We start from the raw sequence: 20,664 nt of genomic DNA, 5'->3' as shown, positions 1-20,664 counted from the left end.
AGTTTTTTTCCTTCAGCTCTGTGAAAAATGGAAAGTGTGTGAGACAGCGAGTGTGTGTACATGTACGCCCTGATAAACACCGCCCACTTACATCACTTCACTCAGCATTGTATGTGAACTCGCAGCCCTCAAATATTCAACACTTTCGCAATGTCGGGGGGGGAGGGGGGGACAAGGAGACATCAACAAACAAACAAGCGCTAAGCCCCTCTTCCCCTCTTCCTAATTCATATACACATACATCCAAACTGCTGAGCATGGTTAAATATTAAATAGCCCTAAAGGAAACACCGTACACCCACGTGCACACACGCATACCAGCGGGGAAGGGATACAGCGCGTGGGGGAAAAGCAGTGCCGCCTGGAGGGCTCAATCAAATTGTAAAAACAAGACGCGCTGTCAGAGAGTGACAGCAGTGCCTATGGAAGGGTCGAAGGGTGGGCGGTAAGGGGTTCACCTGGGGAAACAAAATAACAACTGAAAGAAAATCTACACACACTCACAAAAAGTCTCTGAAGTTTCTAACAAAGGAGTTAGAATCCAGCGGAGTAGGTCTAGCTGCGCTGATCGGGGCGAAGCATCACTTATTTACCAGCTTACATCTGCACTATTTATGGGGCACAAGGGAGTGGCAGAAAGGAGAGAGGGAGATGGAGAAAGCGGGGTGGGTGGGGGCAACACAGAGGGGCTAAAATATGCATGGGGGCTGGCTCTTCTGGGAGCAAGAAAAAAAGAAAATGGGAAAGGGAGAAAGAATGAGAGACATAAAAAAGAGAATAAGACACAGAGAGAGAGTTGGAAACAGTTTGAGGAAGGGAGTTGGTGGGAGTGCAAAAGTGAGGAAGAATTAGAGAGAAGATAAAGGATGCAAGCAAAGTTTGCCATTAGGGAGAGGGGATGATGCAGTAACATGTCTTGCACTGGCTCATGGGAAGGTGAGGATTAAGGCAGAGTGGTCCTGAGTGTGGCCACACTGGGAGGGCATGCTGGGTAGGGCGGCTAGGCCATAGTCTTCCATCCATTCAGTCTTGTTAACACATACACACAATCAAGTCTCAGTTCACCTGGCCAGGTGCATGGTAAAACCAGGAATAGGTTAGGCCTAAGGAATGGATTGATCACTGAGCTGGGATCATGACATAGCCAGATCTTGAAATAAACGGCAAAAGGTCTGGTCCGCATTGCAGCTTATTCTGGCCAAGAACCACACACTAAGACAGGAAGAGACTGACCAAGATGTAAAGCAACCAACCACAGTTCATTTTGGTTTTACATGCTTTTATTGGCAGGTTTGTATAAAACCACAATAATAGGCTGGCACAAATAAAATTAATAGGAATAATGGTTCAGCAGTTTCTACTAACCGTTACATTGAAAACACAGACTCTGTGATCAGAATTTCAGCCTATCCAAATAATAGTTTGTACTAAGTAATAAGTACAAACTATTTTGCATTACCAAGAGCACACCAACTTCAAGAACAGCTACCTCAAGAGCACTCTTTGTATGATGCTGGTACATTGTAAACATAACTGTTTTCTAGTGGACTGATAAATGAACCTATATTGTCCTTACTCTCAGACATAGTGTAAAGCCAATTAGATTAGAGCTTGTTACATCGAGGAAATACTTTCAGTTCTGTGTGCAATAAGCATCAGACGGTCAGTGAAAAGACTGCGGCCGCTTCGTGGGCTTGTTGTCCAAGGCAATGTCCACACTAATTTGTTTTAATCCACATTTAAAGCCCCTCATCCACACTAGAATGGCAATTCCCCCACCAAAAATGGAGTGTTCGAAAACGCTCTCCATTACCGCATACTTGACGATGACGTTAGGAAACTGAAAACAGAGTTTTTAAATGAAAACGGATTAGTGTGGATGTGGCCTAAGGCTGAGACTAGAGTCAGGCTGGCTTTTGCTGAAAATGCCTACTGTAATTATTTACCTGTCCACCTGAAAGTCCATCTGACTGCTCTATTTCTCACTTCCGTAACCACTCAGGTGGGCCTAAACTGGATGCAGGGGGTGTGAGTGGATAGAGTGATGGTAAGGGGTGGTGTGCCCGCTGAGCCATGGGCTGGTGAAAGTATCTCGGTTGGCCGGCCTCAGGGTGAGGCAGACAGTGACCGACAGGGTCCAGTGCTCCCCCTGCTGCTAAATGGACTGACCGGCCATATGCCCAGCGCCGCCGGCCTTATATCATTGTCACACCACGGTTGGGTGTTGGGGGGCACATTGAGAGGTGGGGTGTTTGAGCCATGCAGGAGATTTAGGTCACACCCCTACAAGCCCCCAAATTATTAAGTCACAGATATGAGTTAGCTATTAACCTCACACCCTGGTACTTATATAGACCCACCCACCAACATACACAAACAGAGCCAGGCAAGATAGGCAGTCACTGGAGGGAGCTGCAGGGATGGTGGCCCATAGCTCAGGAAGATGAATGTAAGTTGGGGTAAGGCAGGATGCAGCTGACCCCAGTGGCCTGTGGCAGCCACTGTGGGCTGAGTTATTCACAGCCATGCCCCTACTCAATCTGTCTGCCCCATAATCAGCACAGAGCAAGATAGACAGAAAGAGTGAGAAAAAGAGAGAGAGAGAGAGAGAGAGAGAGAGAGAGAGATCAAACAGCTCCTGGCACTGACCTACCAATGGTGCATTGACATATTGTTGTGTTCTTAGCAGTCACTTTATTTCATGTTTGGCCTTTTTACCACTTTGCATGGGACTAGAGGGGGAACACGATTGGGAAATCTTGCAAGCCAAATTCGAACACATTACCCATATGAGCATCATGTCTAAATGTGCAAACATTACATAGCCATAGACATTGAGTAGGGTGAAGATTTAGTGGTCAACTGATATGGGTTTCTCAATTGATGACTCTACATTTGGTCCTCGCCAATCCTGAATATTTGGTTACAGTCTTGATACACATATCACACAATTGCCAAATACCAGAAGAGGTAGCTATGAAAACAGTGCCGATATTGTCGGAGTAGGGCAGCACGATTATGACAAAAATCATAATTGTAGATTATTGATATTGTAATTACAATTATTAATGTTGATAAAATGGTTAAATAACAGTGATGTCCCAAAGTAGGCAGCCCTGCGGTTCTTCAGAGTGCAGATTTCAATGGTGAAATCTTTCTTTTAAGCATTACATTTTGTAATAATGTTTGTTAATTTTAGGCCTAATAAAAGTTATTTTAAATGGATATCTATGGTACAGACTAAATTAAATTATTGCTAAATTACTGCTTAAATTATTGGTCCACGTACAGTAAATAATATGACATATTCAATATTCAAACTTATTAACAGCCGATTTAAATTTACCAAGTTACTTACTGCATTCAGTAAGTGCAGTGGTGGCGATACGGGTGCCCATTTATCCTTTTAGATCTTTAATAGTAATCTTGTTCATAAAGATCATCGTTAGATCATATTTGGTCTCAGTGGTTGCACTGCCTTTGGGATCAGAGTTTGTGTGATTTGTGATCATTTTAAATCTACCAATAGCAGCTGCAGGGCAAATGGGTTTTATTAGAAGAGACATGATGATAATGACGGTGATTCGTGAAATATGCCATTCATGCCATATTCTTTGTGTTGGCAACACCTCCAAAACAACCTTAGAACAGTTAAGCTGAATAACTTTATTGCTATATATTAAATTCACATTGACCTACTTATTAACATGACAAAAGAAAACATAATTTTTTACTAAAATGTACACAGAAATCACGCAACGTGACAAACTCTCCCATTACAATGACTGAAGCTGTCATTCACAGCCGGTTTATACTGTTTGAGCCCCGCAGTTTAGCGTAAGCTCACTGATGATCCGAACAGAGTTCTGCACTCTTATGAATGCTCTCATTTAAAACAAAGCTGTCTAATCAGCATAGTAAATGAAGTATTTACACACACTACATCTATGCCTTGATTAGAATGGGAGCATTATAGTTTTGTTGCATTGCTCGTTTGCAGTGTATTTTCCATCTGTGTTGCAAGCGAGTGGCACAATATGCAATGAATCCAAAATAATTCCAAAGTGCTTTTCACTTTTGTTCTACAGCTTCTTTTAGAGAGTCAGGTGAAATTTCTTCAGTATTATACCAAGGGTCTGTTGAATGCTTGATTCTGATTGGCTGACAGACGTTCTAAAGTGTGCAATTATTTTTCAAGTAAATGCACAGCTATGAAGTAGTACCAGGTCTTGATCACATAACGGTTCTATATCACTACGCCAAATTATTTAATTTATTTCAAAGAGCCGTACAGGCTACCACAACAAAATAACCAAATAAAACAAAGACATTGGTTAAGTAAATCGGATAAGAATGACAAACAAGGGGGCCTGGGTAGCTCTGTGGTAAAAGACGCTGGCTACCACCCCTGGAGTTCACTAGTTCGAATCCCAGGGCGTGCTGAGTGACTCCAGCCAGGTCTCCTAAGCAACAATATTGGCCCGGTTGCTAGGGAGGGTAGAGTCACATGGGGTAACCTCCTCATGGTCACTATAATGTGGTTCGTTCTCGGTGGGGCGCGTGGTGAGTTGAGCGCGGATGCCTCCACACGTGCTATGTCTCTGTGGCAACGCGCTCAACAAGCCACGTAATAAGATGTGCAGGTTGATGGTCTCAGATGTGGAGGCAACTGGGATTCATCCTCCACCACCCGGATTGAGGCAAATCACTACGCGACCACGAGGACTTAAAAGCGCACTGGGAATTGGGCATTCCAAATTGGGTGAAGAAAAAAAAAAGAATGACAAACAATATCTATAATATCCTACATTTATTTCTATTTCATTTGAAAAGTGTCCTTAGGCTCCCTCTCTTTTGCTCTTGTCTCACCCACACACACCGTACATGCTACCACAGCAAAATAACCATATAAATAAAGACATTGGTTGAAGTAAATCGGTTAAGAACGTCAAACAACGTCTATAATATTCTACATTTATTTCAATTTCGGTTGAAAAGCTCCCTCGTCTCCCCCGCACTTACACGCGCTCACACAGATAAAAACACACACATTGTGACTCGTTTCGTTACTAATAAATAGAAAGCACAGCACTACCCCTCCCCCTCTCTTTCGCTCATGCACGCATACACACACACACACTACCTCATTACTCCAATGCCGCATCTTCCGTTGCTAGTTCTAATGTGACGTTTTCAAACTAGCAACAAAGGCTTGAGCAGTATCAAAGTTAAATATACTTGATCAATTCAACAGTTTCTATATTATCTGAAATATCTATATCTATTTATTCCTTACTTAATTTTCGTGTGCCACCGCGAACAGAGGTGAAATATAAAGCAAGCATCTGAGCGTCAAACTATTTAAAACTTGCACACTAGGATCAGTTGTCATTACTGATCGGTAGGGATGGGCGGATCGATCCTAAAATATCGATACTTCCGATACTGATGTTGTATCAAAAATATCGATCCTCTCACAAAAATATAGATTCTAAAAAAACTTTTTTAAACTAGGGATTTTATTATTTGGTTACCATGAACATGAACAATAATCATAAGCTTCAAAGTGGTATAAAAAGGATTAGGCTAAATTAGCAAATACTTGTGCAGGATGGGAACTATTTCTTCTTCCTCTCATCTTAACATGCATGCTGAAAGACACAAGCAGACAAGCGCTTGTGCCATCACAAGGCTCGTTCAAACAAGAGGGATGTAGAGGTAATGATAAAAAAATCTGAGAAACAGTTCTGGAGTAAATTCACGCTAAAATAACAAAATAACTAAAGGTGACATTTCTTATTTCTTATAATTGTGTGTAATTGTTGTTAATAAGTAATTAAAAAAAAGTTAACCATGGTTTTACTAAAGTAATATTGTGGTAACCATGTTTTATTTTTTGGGATGAAACCATGGTTTTACCACAGTAATACTGTAGTAGTAACAATGGTTAATTGTTTGGTAACTATGGTTCAACTAAATACCATGGTTAATCTAGTTAGTGTAGTGAAACCATGGTTAATTTTTGTAAGGGTATACAAAACAGAAGTCTAATAATCTGTTTAGGCTCACAAATATAAAAAAAAATAAAAATAAAATAATGACTTGAAATATGACTAAAAATTATATTTTAAATTACCCATTTTATCCCAAGAAATCGCAAAAAAATCTATTTAATAGAAGTATTGGTATCGGTATAGACAATATTGGACTTGAAATTATTGGTATCTGATTGAAAAGAAAACAAGTAGTATCGTCCATCCCTACTGATGGTACGGAGGACTAATTTAAGCATCTCGGATTGGCCATTGCTGTTTCATTGCTCAAGTGTGACTGGTTAGAATACTAAATAAAACTGAACTCTGTAATCATCAGTTTTCATGATTACATAATCGTGGCAGCCATAATCGTAATCATGATTAGTTTTTGTTTAATTGTACAGCCCTATGTCAGAGTGTAAGTTTGCATTACTAAAGACAAGTCCCTAAAGGTGAATCAACTCAATCAGTTACCAGTAACTTTTTCAAACCAGCACATTTAGTTTTAGTCCTTAAAAACGGACTGTGTGGGAGGGCATATGTGTGTGCGTGTCTGTGTGTGTGATTTAAATCCTGCCGGACCCGTAGGCTAGGCTGAGATGTCTGCATTTGAATTGGTGCTTAAATTGATACTATTTTTCACCTCACAGCTCTGTGATATCTCCAGCTAAACTTGAGTCAGCAGATGTGTCACACTGCTCTGCCATGACTGTATCCTCTGGGTATCATTACCACAGGTCAGGAACATACAGCAGTGCTTACAACCAAATCACAGCTACCAGAATGTCTGTATCTCTATACAAAAACCTCTTTTTGTTGGGCAATAAAGATACAAAACTCCTGCCAAATGAAGAACCATATGTGGTATCCAGCAACATCAATGAAGGGAAAAATTATTCCTTAAAGTTGAAGTGTGTATTTTCTGGGTCTCCAGAAACTTCAAACAGAACAGTAAAAATAATGATTGTCTGATGTTTTCAAACAGGTTTCCAGAACCTGGAATCCACCTACCAATGACTTAGTTGTCTCTGCATATTAAGCTGGGATCCGAGATGTAAAAGTATTTTAACATACTGTACAAAAAATTAAAGACTTAATCTTTAAGGTGCATACAGTACACAGTGACAGCATTTAGCAGCAACAAGCAACCAGAGGTCATTTCCTGACCAAGATTTGAGGCAAAATGAACGGCCATTGAAAAAGCAACAAAGTTGAACAGTTTAACTTTATGCAAATGAGCAGTGATGCAATGCTTCAACCAATGGGAGTGCACTGAATGGAGCTCATGTGATCTGCCTTGTAATGTATTTGGATACTGTAGTCAAGTAGGAATACCTACAGCAATTTGCCGATCACCAGCGATTAAATCGCTAACAGTGTGAACACACCTTGAGGCATACAGTCACTATGGAGAATTTAAAAAAAAAAGGACTTTGGGTACCATAAAACAAGAATTTTAAAGAAAATGTATATACATTTTATAAATGTGTGTGGCAGTGCTCACTTAGTAAAGTCAGTGTGTGTGTGTGTCAGTCTCTAAGTGGATGGGTTAAAGGCCTCCCTGAGGGAACTGAGATATAGGCTTCAGAAAAGAAAGAGAGATCGAGAGAGAACAGAAGAGACTGAAAGAGAGACAAAAAATGGACAAAAAGTAAAGAGAGAGAGAGTGAGGAAGCAAAAGGGAAGGAGAGAAAAAAAGCTGGAGAGGAATAATGTTAAGTGGACAAAGAGTGTTACATTGTTACAGTAGCCAAACCCCTTTTGATTACCTGTCAGACTTCAGATCAATTGTACAGACCACAGTTTTCTGTACAACTGCTCTAGAGCATCTGAACTGTGATTATTGTACAGTCTACCATACAGCAAGTATGTACTTGTGTGAGCACAGAATGTTTATGAATGAAAGTCTGTTTTTGGATATGCATTGTATATGTGAATGAGAGTGAGTGTTTTTAGAATAGGTGTGTGTGTGCTTGTGTGTGTGTGAATGTGAGTTCCAGCAGTCACAGAAGGTGGTATGATTGATTTGCAGTGTAATGGGTCTAATCGTTACTGGCTTGAGGATGCACCTTGTTTTCTCCTTTAAATTCCTTATTAGCTGTGATCTGTGTCACATCTGTATCTATCATGGCTAACTGAGATCGACAGAGTCCCACTATGAAACCTCACAAAGTGGATTCACATTTTGCTACTACAAAATGGTTCTTGATTCTGACTGGTCAATCATGACTTTCTGCAGTCAAATTTTTCTGTTTAATTACCACAAATCAGTGGTTTTAACCATTGTCCCAGGCAACCAGTTTTCTACACAGCTAATCTAGATTCATGTATTTCGTATCACACTACATTCTCTTTCTTCTCACATGCTAAAACAAAATCTGTCATGATTCACACATCTTCTATCAACTTTTATAAGGCACTGAAATTAAAATATAAAAAAGAATTTCACAGTGATTTCATGTTTTGTGACAGGTCCAGTTTCACTTTGTCTAGTGAACCTCACCTCGAGTGACACAATGACTTGTGCTATTTGTCACAAACAAGCAAGAACAAATAAATAAGTAATTCCATTGGTATAGGGACAAATGCAGTACATGGCAAGAAATATTAATGGCAAGTATATTTTTAAATTCATTCGCATGTGTGAAAAATCAATTTCCGGACCCTGTTTGCATATATTCTAGAAAGCCATGAATATTGACACCCTTTGGTATGCTGTGAACTGTCGTGTGGTTCTGCATTACAAACCTGAAGCTCAGTTTGGAAGAAGAACTTCTGTGGACACTGGGAGCAGTCATAGATCTTGTCCTCTTGCCCGTGGACGGCAAAGATGTGCTGCTGCAGCTTATTGGCTTGAACGAACACTGTGGGAAGGACAGAGGAAAAGAGTAGTTAAAACTAATGGCCAGAGTGCTTAACCCAAATGTGTACGGAGAATCTGCTGTGAAATCAACTTTCACGCTTTGGGAAAGAGAGAGAGAAGAAAAATAATGACATTTTTGGGTTTGAGACAATGTTTCGGCACTGAGGAAGGGTGGGGGGGGGGGGGTTCTCAAATGAAAAGATCTCAAACTCTCTTTTTCAGAGAGTGAGGGATGACAGGAGGAGTTGGAGGGAGAGACAGAGGCAGCAGGCAGACGAAAGCATCCCCACCAGACCTTGTGATATTTATCAATAAATCATTCCTCTTTCCTCACGTTTTTAAATTCCGTTCGTGTGTTTTTTTTTTTTGTTGTTTTTTTTTTTTTTTTCAGTAAACTTAAGTTTGCTGTGTGTGGAGACACACACATGAATTATTGAGCATCCCTGGTGGAGAAGGCATCCGCTTACTTATTCATGAGCCACACAGGAATAGTGTTAAAGTTTAAAAGAGGTAAACGTGGTGTAGCCAAACAACTCCATAAAGGTGAAAGAAAGAAGGAGAACGAATCCACAAGGAGGGAGTGGAAGGCAGACAAGAGGGATGGACCAGGCAAGAAGAACTAATGATTAGATCAGAGGGGTGGAGATACAGAAGGGATGAATAGAGCATACAGTGAATATGGAAGAAGGTGTGGGGTGGAAAGAGAAAGAATGAAAAAAATATGAATAGTCAGTGGGCGAAGGAAAACAAGTGGAATCAGGAATTTGCAAAACTACACATATTCAAAATCATCTAGTTAGTGGGTTGTCTAAGGTTGGTCTGAGGTTCACTTGACTCTAATTGGATATGTTCCTTAGGGAGTGTTTACATAGGTTGCGTTCTTGTGTTAAAAAACATCTAGATGGAGCATAACAGAATGGAACACAAAGCAGAGTCATGAGACTTGTGTTTCAAAGTTGGACTATGATGTGGTGGGACACTGAAAAACATATGATGCAACAAAACGGCCAACTACATCCTTCTGAACGCAAATTAAAACACTGCCGCAAATATAAAAAAAAAAAAAAAAAGTCAAAACAGAATATATAAGAGATATAAGAAGGAGAATATAATTAAGAAAAATCAAGATAAACTAGTCAACCTCACTAATTGACTAGTCAGTTCTTGGACGACTAGTCAAGCATCATGACCCATCCCTAAACTAAATAAGACACTTGCATGTTGCTGGGTTAGAGGCAGTCGGGACAATATGGTCTCCAACACCACTCTTTAATGTTGACAAGCTCTAGTAATGATTTCTGATTCCCAAAGGTCAGCTGACAAACAGTCCAAAGTGACTTTCAAACTTAGTGTGAGTAAAGATCCACACACACACACACACTGGGCCTGTTTAACTAAAAGCACACGTACACGGAGGGCCCTACCCTGGAGAGAGAAAGCGGATTACACTGCTTTTCTATAAACCTGCGCTTTATTCTTTGACCTCTCCTTTCCAGAACATACACACACACACAGATCTGCTCACCTCAAAGACATTCAGCACGACAACTGGCTTACAGAAAACCACAGCCACTTAGCTAATGAAGTCCCTCACTTTACAATTCCTTTCTGCATATGAAAACAGACATTATGATTTGACAAAACAAGTTAACTGTGCTTTCATTTCTCTATTCTACTGCTGTTCTTTCTGGTCCAGGGAAAGTGGGGCGTCTGACAGGAGCTCGATCTGCCCAGGGGTCATGAGTCCCACCAGGCATCACTGCAGGAAGATCGGCTCTCATTAGCTTTAGAATCAGCTCAGCAGGGCGTCTGCACCAACCGCAGCCTTCTGTTTTGGCCACGTTGAACTTTATTACCCATTGTGTGCTTCTGCATAAGAGCGTGTCATAATATTTTCCTTCTAACTTAAGTCAAGAGAGAACTGATCTCGATTTATATACGGTAGTATGTACTGTATATATTTATTTTTATCTTATCTGAATTCAGAAGGTATGAGACATGAGTTGATCCGTGTTACAGTGAAAGAATGTCCATGTCTGGTCTTTCCTCTCTCTCAACAGGATGAACAATGAATTTAATAGTTAATTCAGTTCAATTAGCTGGACAAGGATGAGCAATGGAGCAGAGGAATGGAGGGGAGAGAGGGGGTGAGCAGTAGAGATGGAAAAATCAGAGAAAGAGAGAGTAAAGAGACAAGATTTGAGGAAATCAGATGTAAAAAGACTAGATGAGACGTGAAGAGATGAGGACGAGACGAGATGAAACTAAAAGAGATGAAACAGAGATGAAATGAGAAAAGAGAAGAGGGTAGACAAGATGAGAAAAGGGAAGAAAGAGATGAGACAAGATGAGAAGAGACAAAACGTAAAAAGAAAAGATGAGACATGAAGAGACAAGAAGAGACATCCAAGAGAAGAGAAAAGACATGAGATAAGAAGAGACATTAACAGACAAAATGTAAAGAGAAGTGACATGTAGAGACAGAAAAAGAAGATAAAATGAGAAGAGAAGAGAAGAGAAGAGAAGAGAAGAGAGATCAAGATAGGCGGAAAGTTTTGAGACCATTAAAGGTATAGTTCACCCAAAAATGAAAATTCTCTCATCATTTACTCACCCTCATGCTATCTCAAATGTGCATGACTTTCTTTCTTCTGCAGAACACAAATGTAGATTTTTAGAAGAATATCTCAGCTATGTAGGTCCTCACAATGCAAGTGAATGGTGACCAGAACTCTGAAGGTCCAAAAAGGACAGAACTGCAGCATAAAATTAATCCAAATGACTCCAGTGATTAAATTCATGTCTTCAGAAGTGATATGATAGGTGTGGGTGAGAAACAGATCAATACCTAAATCTACACCTCTTTCTAATTCTGGTGTGGAAGTGACTTTCACTTTCACATTCAGCCACCTACTGGTTGGGGTTGGTCAAAGGTGGAGATTTATAGTAAAAAGGACTTCTCACCTATTTCTTACCCTCACATATCATATCGCTTCTGAAGACATGGCTTGAACCACTGGAATCATATGGACTACTTTTATGCTGCCTTTATGTCCTTTTTGGACCTTCTAAGTTCTGGTCACCATTCACTTGCATTGTGAGGACCAACTGATCTGAAATATTCTTCTAAAAATCTTAATTTGTGTTCTGCAGAAGAAAAAAGTCATAGACATCTAGGATGGCACCAGAGTGAGTAAATGACGAGACACTTTTTTATTTTTGAGTGAACTATCCCTCTAATGTCTGCTTGATAAAGTATGAGAAAATGACAATAGAGTTTACATGAATCAGTTAGTGATGTACACACTCCAAACACACGAACGCCTAGATGCACAGTTTTCTGGGCTGTGTGGCTGTGTATTACTCCATACATACAGGACTGTGTATGAGGGACCACGTGTGTGTTCTTGCATGTGATCTTGTTTGTGCCTAATGATGCTTAAATGAGTTCAGTTAGACACATGCATGACCAAGTGACCGTAAGCTGCATGCAGTTACCCTGTCATTACTAGGACTGTGTGTAAAGGCCGAAACATACTTCACGCAAGTACGCAAACGCGAGCGCTTGGCCAACACATGGCCAACGAGTGGTCCCGTTGTACATACATTACATGCACTCTTGCATTGCTGTGACGGTTACAAACCTCAGACCACAAGAGGGCAATAGATTTTTAGGCGTGACCACGAAACCGGTGCTGTGTCCAAAAACAGGAAAATGCTGCCTTCGGAGGCTGTATACAGAGGCAAGATAAAAATAAGGTGCTATTCAAACTGTTCGGAGACCAGTTGCTTAAGAGTTCCATTCATTCAAAACAGCTGTCAGTTAAGCCATTACCTGATAAGGCAGCAAGTCAGCTGCTTACGTTTTTGGATGCAGACTGGATGTGGTAGATGAGTCGATAGTTGAGGAGAGACACGGAGAAAAAACAAGTTCGTTTGAATGGACTGTGGACAAAAAGTCGTATATAAATATATTTTTCAAACAAATTCAACTCAAATTGCTGCCCGAGTCCGCCATGATAGTTGTTGATTGAAAGAAGAAAATCTGCTCTAGCGCCCCTTGCGGCAATGCTGAGAATGCAGCGTGTACTTGCATTGTGTTATGCATTGAACGCTGACACATTTCACAACGCAGCGACGTGTGAAATCAAGCTTGTGTAGCAAGGTGCGTCTGCATTCATGTACTTGCGTAGAGTATGATTGGGCCTTAAGTGTGTGTGTGCTGCCCCATGCCACACAACTCTTTGACTGCACCTTACCCTATGCCCTTAACTCCATCAACCCCCTGGTTGGACTCCTCACCTGTAAAGCAGACAGGACACTTGAAGGTACCTCCCATGCCCTCGAAGCTGTGCTCGATCAGGTGACACAAGAGCTTGGCCGGAGAGTCAAACATCTGGTTACACAGCTTGCACTCGTGATTGATGCCTTCCTCTGCAACACAAGAGTATGATACAACAGGTTACACACACCAGCAAGGTTCAGATAGCGAGAGAGAGAGAGCGACAGAGTAGCACATGAGACATGCTGCCAAACTGCGAGGTACAACAGTGTACAAATTAGTTGTCTGTGATAGCAACTTATAAGCAAATAAATGAAACATAACTCAGACACATTGTATAGAATCCTGTTTACAACTGAGATCAATCTTGGGTGATCCGATCACAAGTGGTCACAGCAGATGCATTTGAGACACATGTAACAACCAGGTGTAAACAAAGATCTATCTTAACTAAAAACTGGTGATCAGATCACCCGAGAAAGATCTTAATAACAGGTACAGAGTCTAGGTCTCTTGAGGGAATGGGTCATTTTTCCATTCTTCCCTGTCCTTGCACATCATTTGTGGTCCCAGGTCTAATCTTCAACTCTGGACAGTATGACCACTGCATCCCCTCCCACCCCTCTCCCTCCTCCCTGCCTCTGCCCAGTGCCGTCTCTTTTCCAGCCGGTAATTGCCTGCTGCCCCCCCAGTGCTGCAGGCTCTGTGCCCTCCCTCTGTCCGCTGCTCTATTTTAAGCCTGCCTGAGTGACATCAGTGCCACCCCCTGCTTGTGTGGGACAGATGAAAGGTGGGCGTTGTGTCTTGGCTGGACGCCTCTGCCCTTGTCTTATCACCCACCCGCCACACAGGCCTGAGCCTGGCCCGCCCGCCTGCACACCATCAGACAACCACCGCAAGACCCCCACCCCTGCTCTGCTCCAATCCCCAAAGCCCCAAACTGTGGCCTGGGGTAAGGTAGACGCAAACCACAGCACCGTGTCCCAGATCCCACCTTCCCCAAGCGTCCAGTGTCCTGCTGGCCTGTACAGACAGGCTCAAGGAGCCCTGCTGTTGAGCTACAGGGTGCTCAGAGGGTTAATAAAGTCTTCAATCGTATATCCCTGCCATCACCCTGACCTCCACCTCCTACCCCTCCCTTCCAAAAGCCACCTCTACCGATTCCAATCTCTGCTCTGTCTCAAAAGGCCCACACAAGGGTGCTCTAATCCCTGTTTGAAAGGAGCAGGAGGGGAGATGGAGGGGGCAGTGAGAGCAAGGGGTTCTGGGAAGGATTGGCAAGGGCACTGCTTTGGTCTGTCCTCCCCCACTGCCTCCTAAAAGACATTGCGCTTGGGGGTGTTCATTGGGGGGATTCCTTTCTGGACAAATGAAAGCAGCAGCAGACAGAGGTTATGACTGGGTTTAATATGTCAAATGCTTTTTTGGAGAGAAAATCTGCACTCATTCGGGGGCACGGTTTTAGTGACAAGTGATCATTTTGAAATACAAAACAAGACCTATTACATGGATGTGAATGGACCGAATTATATGTACAGGGATAGGGGAAAGAATGAAGCAACTCCAAAAAGAAAAATTGTCAAAAAATGAGGGGAGTGTTAGAGAAACAAAATACATTTCTGGGAGAATGAAAGCAGCAGCAAACAGAGGTTATGACTGGGTTTAATATGTCAAATGCATTTTTGAAGGAAGACTGCTTTAGTTTGGGGGCAGGGTTTGAATGAGGTGAGATCATCTCGATATACAAAGTGGATAGGAATAAGAGGGAAACAACACCAAAGTGAAAAATTGGGGAAAATGAGAGAAGAAGAGTTAGAAGAAGGCAATTCTGCTAAAGAAAGCAGAAAGCAAAGGATAATTGGGCTGTCCAACACAAAGTAATGGTAGCCAAGGGGCCTGTGAGCATGTGTGCATCTGTATGTGTGTTTGAGTGGAGTAAAAGTAAGCCTCTCTGACAGAACTGCAGTAAGTATGGAACATGCTCTATCATCTATTTTCCAGTCTGCACAGAAACACTAAGCTCTCAACTTTATTGTGTGTGTGTGTGTGTGTGTGTCTATATGAGAGAGTGATGGGGCTACGTTGGGACTACAGTTGCTTGTTACTGCAAACCAGACTAGTGCTGTCAGGGAGAGCATTTGATCAGTGAGGCTGACACAGAGGTCTCTGAGTGGGGGACTGCACTGTGCTGGGGGAGCCATCACACCACTAAAGAGGAGAAGACAGACGTGCAGAGTGCAGCAGAGGGCCTAGGAAGTGCATGACAACAACACGCTCTTTCATAACTGAAACTAACTGGGGGTTAAAAAAAGAACAAAAGGACTTTACAAGCACTGCGACACGTCATGAAAGGCAAACCGAAGAGATTTCAGAATTCCTTCCCCTTTATCTAGAAAAGCATTGATACACGGTATGTTGTATGTGTGTGTATGTACACAGCAATGTTGGCATGTCAGCTGGTATGCATTATGTGGCGGTATTTGTTGACTGAAAATAAAATAAATGTCCCCCTTATATAGGACTTTGTGTCTGATTACAGGACCTGCGGGGAGGGGTTAAAAATGTTTACTGTGGTCCATCCTTCAAAGACCTATCTCAAAGAAATTCACCCCATATTCATCACCTATTAGAACCCATGTTAAGCAACAGAGAAAGATTGGGAGGGAGGACATTAGGGAGGAATAGAGATATAAGGTGTAGAGTAGGCAGCTAGAGGCAGGGATGTGAGTTTAAGAGAATATTTAACTGGAAGAAAGGAAGGGGGAAAAACTGGCCTCCTCTAAAGGTATGCAGCATCTTAATTGAGAAATGGCATGAAGCCTCCACACATTTGCAGAATCACTGATTAGGGCTTTCCAGGACATCGATAGAGGGAGGGAGGTGGAGAGGGAAAGAAAGAAATGGCAAGAGGATAGAAAAAAGAAAACAGTGATCACACAAATGGATAGGTGGAAAGCAAATGAGTAAGGGATGGATGGAGGCATTATTCATGTGGTCGTTATTCCACCAACTGAGCAGGCCCCTTCTTCCACACAAACACTGCAGTTCTGCAGTGGCTGCTGCAAAGCTTGTCCAATGTGCTTCCAGCTAATTGACCAGGGGGAGCCAGGTGGTGCCATGGCCTGTGCTGCTCCTTTGGGACAGGCCCATCTATATGAGAATGCCCCCTCCCTCCATCCTCTTCTCCTCTCTCTCTCTCTCCACCCATCGCCCCCTTGTAGCGTGTACTGGCACACAAACGAGCTGTGTAGATGGGAGCTGTAGATCCCATGTGGCCCCGCACCTCTCGCCTGGCCCTGAGGCCTCTGGCCCCAGCCCGCGGATTGATGGCCCGGGTAGTAGAGAGGCATATCGGGAGAGCTGCAGGAGAGGAGGGGAGTGAGCCAGGGCGAAAAAGGGTGGAGGTAGTGGGCTTCTCTAGGGGGCGAGCTCAAGGTGTGTTGCCATGGCAACTCAGAGAGGGAGAGCAGGGAGAAGAAGCAGCAGCGTGCTGAGCTTGACCCGTGCTGGTGGGGGTGGCAATGTGGGCCAAAACCAAGTGCACACATACGCACGAACGCACACACACACACACACACACACACACTCCTACTGCAGGGCTAGCGGGTCTCAAGGGCTCTTACTTCCTAATCTTTCCTCTTTCTTTCTTACACACATACAAGCACCTACTCACAAACACAGAGTACTGCATTGCTGAAACAATTCCAGGAACCACCTCTCTACTTTCACACCGTTCATGCACACAGACACTAATGATGGCTCACTCCACAATGTCTTCTTTATACACGTTTCATTCATGCTCAGAAAAGTTAAACCTATTGGTATGAGCACCCTCATTGACTCGACAAAAGATACAGACTGACTGCAATCTAGAGAGCAAAAAGGCACGCTTACACACTACAGTTTACGCTGCAAATCCAAAGACTTCAATCGTGATGTTGTGTTAGAAGGGCGTAGAGGAAAAGTGCAAGGATTTGCAAAAGCGATGCTCCAACATTTGAGAACTTCTCATTCTGATGTAGGCATCCATTGACCAACGAAAATTTCAGACAGGTGTCTGAACTTTCTTAAAGGGATAGTTCACCCAAAAATGAAAATTCTCTCATTATTTACTCACCCTCATGATATCCCAGGTGTGTATGACTTTATTCTTCACCAGAACACATTTGAAGAAAAAAAATATCTTGGCTCAATAGGTCCTTAAAATGAAAGTGAATGGAGATTTCTCTTTTGAAACTCCAAAAATCACAGTCAGCATAAACGTCATTCATACGACACCAGCTGTTAATTAGTGGATTGTAAATTAGCGAAACGATCACTTTTGGTGTGAAAAAGATAAATATTTAAGTACTTTTTTAAAACTCTAAATCATGATTCCGTTCTGCAGCAGTCTGCACATGTCAAAATCACATTGGCATTTGAAACACGTGAGAACTAAGGCAAGTGTGTCACAGCCGGAAGAGCAGCGCTGTTTACAAGTAAGTTTCAAAAGTGAAATCTCCATTCACTTTCATTTTAAGGACCTATTGAGCTAAGATACTTTTCTATTTTTCTTCAAATGTGTTCTGGTGAAGAAAGAAAGTCGTACACACCTGGGATATTATGAGGGTAAATAAATAATGAGAGAATTTTCATTTTTGGGTGAACTATGCCTTTAAATCCAATTCACTGATTTCAAATTGATTCGGCTCATTCCATACCCTCAAAACATACCTTACACATTACTGTATGTTAAACATGCCCAACTCTAGTGTGTAGGCGCTCTAACTCATGACTCTCTCCTGGCTGTTGGGCTGATTCACACGTTTCTTATTATCTGTAGAAAATATGTCCGGAACACTCTCTCTCTCTTTATCTGGCTGCCAAATGGGATGGAGTCTCCGACTCCAGATATTTTTGGCAAATGTTTATGGCATATGGAGTTGACCAGCTTGGAATCTCCTATCAGATTACATAACAGTAGGATGCTGGATCCCTCTACCCTACAGAAACCGACCTTCATGCATGCAAACAAGCAAACAAAACAAACAAACTCTATCCAAATCACAAGCACCACCTCATCGCTCGCTTACTTCCTCTGTCGCTGTTGTGCACATCTAAACTCTGATGCATCCTCACTTACTGTATATGTCGGATTCTACGCTGCTGGTGTAGTTATGTTGACTTAGGCTGGTCTGGATGAGAGTGGTAAATTTCGACCAAACTGTGGTTATTGACCATTGAGACCCATTGGGTCTTCGATATGTGCCAAAGCTAAACTTCACATTTGAAACTTATGCTGTGTATACCAAGTATACTAAGGCTAGTGATGGGCATTTCAGAGTAATTTTGTAGTAGAGTACTCTAACACACAAAAAACGAGAACCTAATTATTTGCTAATTAAATGCAAAAACTACATGTACGTGAAACTTACATTTTGCTTTATTCACAAATGTTCCAAGAATGGTTTCAAAATAAGAAAAATATAAATGAACAATATGCATTAACAAAAATGGAAAACAAAAAAGGTTTAAAAAACCTTTGCACTCACCCAGTGCTTACATAGAAACCAATACAGACGGCATGAGGGTAATGCACATACATGAACTCTGAGTCTACATAAAGGCTATCACATTTTTATCATTTCACATGTTATTATTGAGAAAAACATGTGGTGACAGTTTGCTTTTTATAAAATGTGATCTGCCTGTGTTAAGAGATTTCACGCACGCAAACACATACTGGTCTGGTCAGTTTCCGAGTTCACGTCACATTTGTTCCACCATATAAGCAGATTCTTGTCTGTCGGTTTGCATGACTCTAAGAAGAATAGTAAACAAATAGAGTAGAATTCAACTATTAAAGTATTGCCTTGTAATATATCTTGGCTTTGCTTTAGAAGCACAGATGCCATGATACAGTATATCTTCTCACATCCAACACCTAAACAACATGTATTCCACATGTTGTTTTCTGCAGAAGAAAGAAATTCATACACATCTGGGACACCAGGAGGGTGAGTAAATCATGAGAATTAAAATTTTTGGGTGAACTATCCCTTTAAAAGGGAAAACAGTGTAATTCAGCACTGCTCAAGGCAGGGAAATGCGGAAAGGAAATCTAATTAGCAATTTTCGAGTAGTGTTTTTAATGCTCGAGTAGCTGGTGCAGAATGAGCACCTATTACACGATAACTTGTGCACATCCCTAATTACTCTACAGAAATATACAAAGATAGATGTGAATACTTCGCCAATGCATCGCAATTGGGGTGGGGTGGGGGTTCGTCATGGCGGGGGCTCCCTGGCCTGAGAGAACAAGGGAGGAATGTGGCAGGGTGCAGGGCAGGGCTGGGTCGTGATTCCACACACCCGGCCCCTAATTATGCTCATTAAGCCCAAGAGGGATTAGGCCGACCGGAGACGGCAGTGCGATAGAGAGAGTGTTACGGACAGCTGTCCGACACCTGTGTGTGTTTGTCTTTTTGGTTTATTTTATTATTCAAATATTATTTATGTTATCAAGCCAGTTCTCGCCTCCTCCTTTCCATCGAATGCGTTAAAATTTGATTGGACAAAGTTTCTCATGCCATTTGTGTCGTCATGACTGCCTCGGCCTGTCAAGCCGGAAGAGAGAGACTGCTGATTTTAAATGCTTATATCTTCTGAAAAATTATTTTGTCAGCATTTGGAAGTACACTAGCATATTGATGACCTTAAAAGGAATAAATATACACTAAAAGCAGAAAAACTTTAATTTTGATTTCATGGCAACTTTAAACTGTTGCTCCACTATGACAGTAATTCATAGACAGTAACTGACTAAAAGACAACTTACGTTAATGCTTCTTGCATCACATAATGAATAATGCATTCTGCATTGAGTAAATTTTCTGAAATTTTCTCAATCGACTGTCATGAAAGTTAAAGATTATTTAATAAATTAATCGTTGACGTTAATACCAAAAAACGCATGTGGAGGACTCCAAATAATATGTGCATTTAGTCTACTGATTAATTATAATTTGAATAAATATACTTAAGAAATGTGAGTATTGATATTTTCCTCTTGATATATTTACAGTTCACTGTATTTTAAAACATTTAAGGTTATGTTAAATAGGCCTATATATTTGTGAATTATTTAATTTACCATTAATGTATTACTTTTAATAATAACTTGTATAGAAGATACAAATTTGACTTCATTAAAACTCTGCGGACCCACCGGCGAGTCTGTGAGGGGGCGCTATATGGCAAGCCATTTTAACAATTAAAACCCTGAAGTCCCTGGATGCATAAGGTAGGCATGTGTAGTATCATTTGAAAGCTCATTCAGAGAACCCCATCACTTTTGCATTTAGTTACATAAAATAACAAAATAAGGCCTGAAAAACTTTGTGTTGCAAATTGGCCCCACCTAGAGGTTGCGTTGTAGAAATTTTTCAAATGAATATAAAAGTCCTTTACATAGCACTTAAATAGATAAGTCATATATCAAATGA

General features: G+C 41.5%; 1 protein-coding gene across 4 annotated transcripts in view; it reads right to left on the bottom strand.

The window, feature by feature from the left end:
- The window catches only part of LOC127417404 (zinc finger protein 423-like), a 207,034-nt gene that overhangs the window by 26,446 nt on the left and 159,924 nt on the right, over window positions 1-20,664 (bottom strand). For all 4 annotated transcript variants that reach the window (XM_051657436.1, XM_051657437.1, XM_051657438.1 and 1 more), the window contains 2 exons: window positions 13,201-13,332; window positions 8,784-8,899 (listed from right to left, as the gene is read on the bottom strand). In XM_051657436.1, coding sequence (XP_051513396.1) covers window positions 8,784-8,899; window positions 13,201-13,332 — 248 coding nt within the window. The remainder of the gene's footprint in view (window positions 1-8,783; window positions 8,900-13,200; window positions 13,333-20,664) is intronic.

This window comes from Myxocyprinus asiaticus, chromosome 26 (genome assembly GCF_019703515.2).
Source record: "Myxocyprinus asiaticus isolate MX2 ecotype Aquarium Trade chromosome 26, UBuf_Myxa_2, whole genome shotgun sequence".
Taxonomy (NCBI): domain Eukaryota; kingdom Metazoa; phylum Chordata; class Actinopteri; order Cypriniformes; family Catostomidae; genus Myxocyprinus; species Myxocyprinus asiaticus.
The sequence above is the reverse complement of the archived record's forward strand: the minus strand, read 5'-3'. Positions and strand labels throughout refer to the sequence as shown.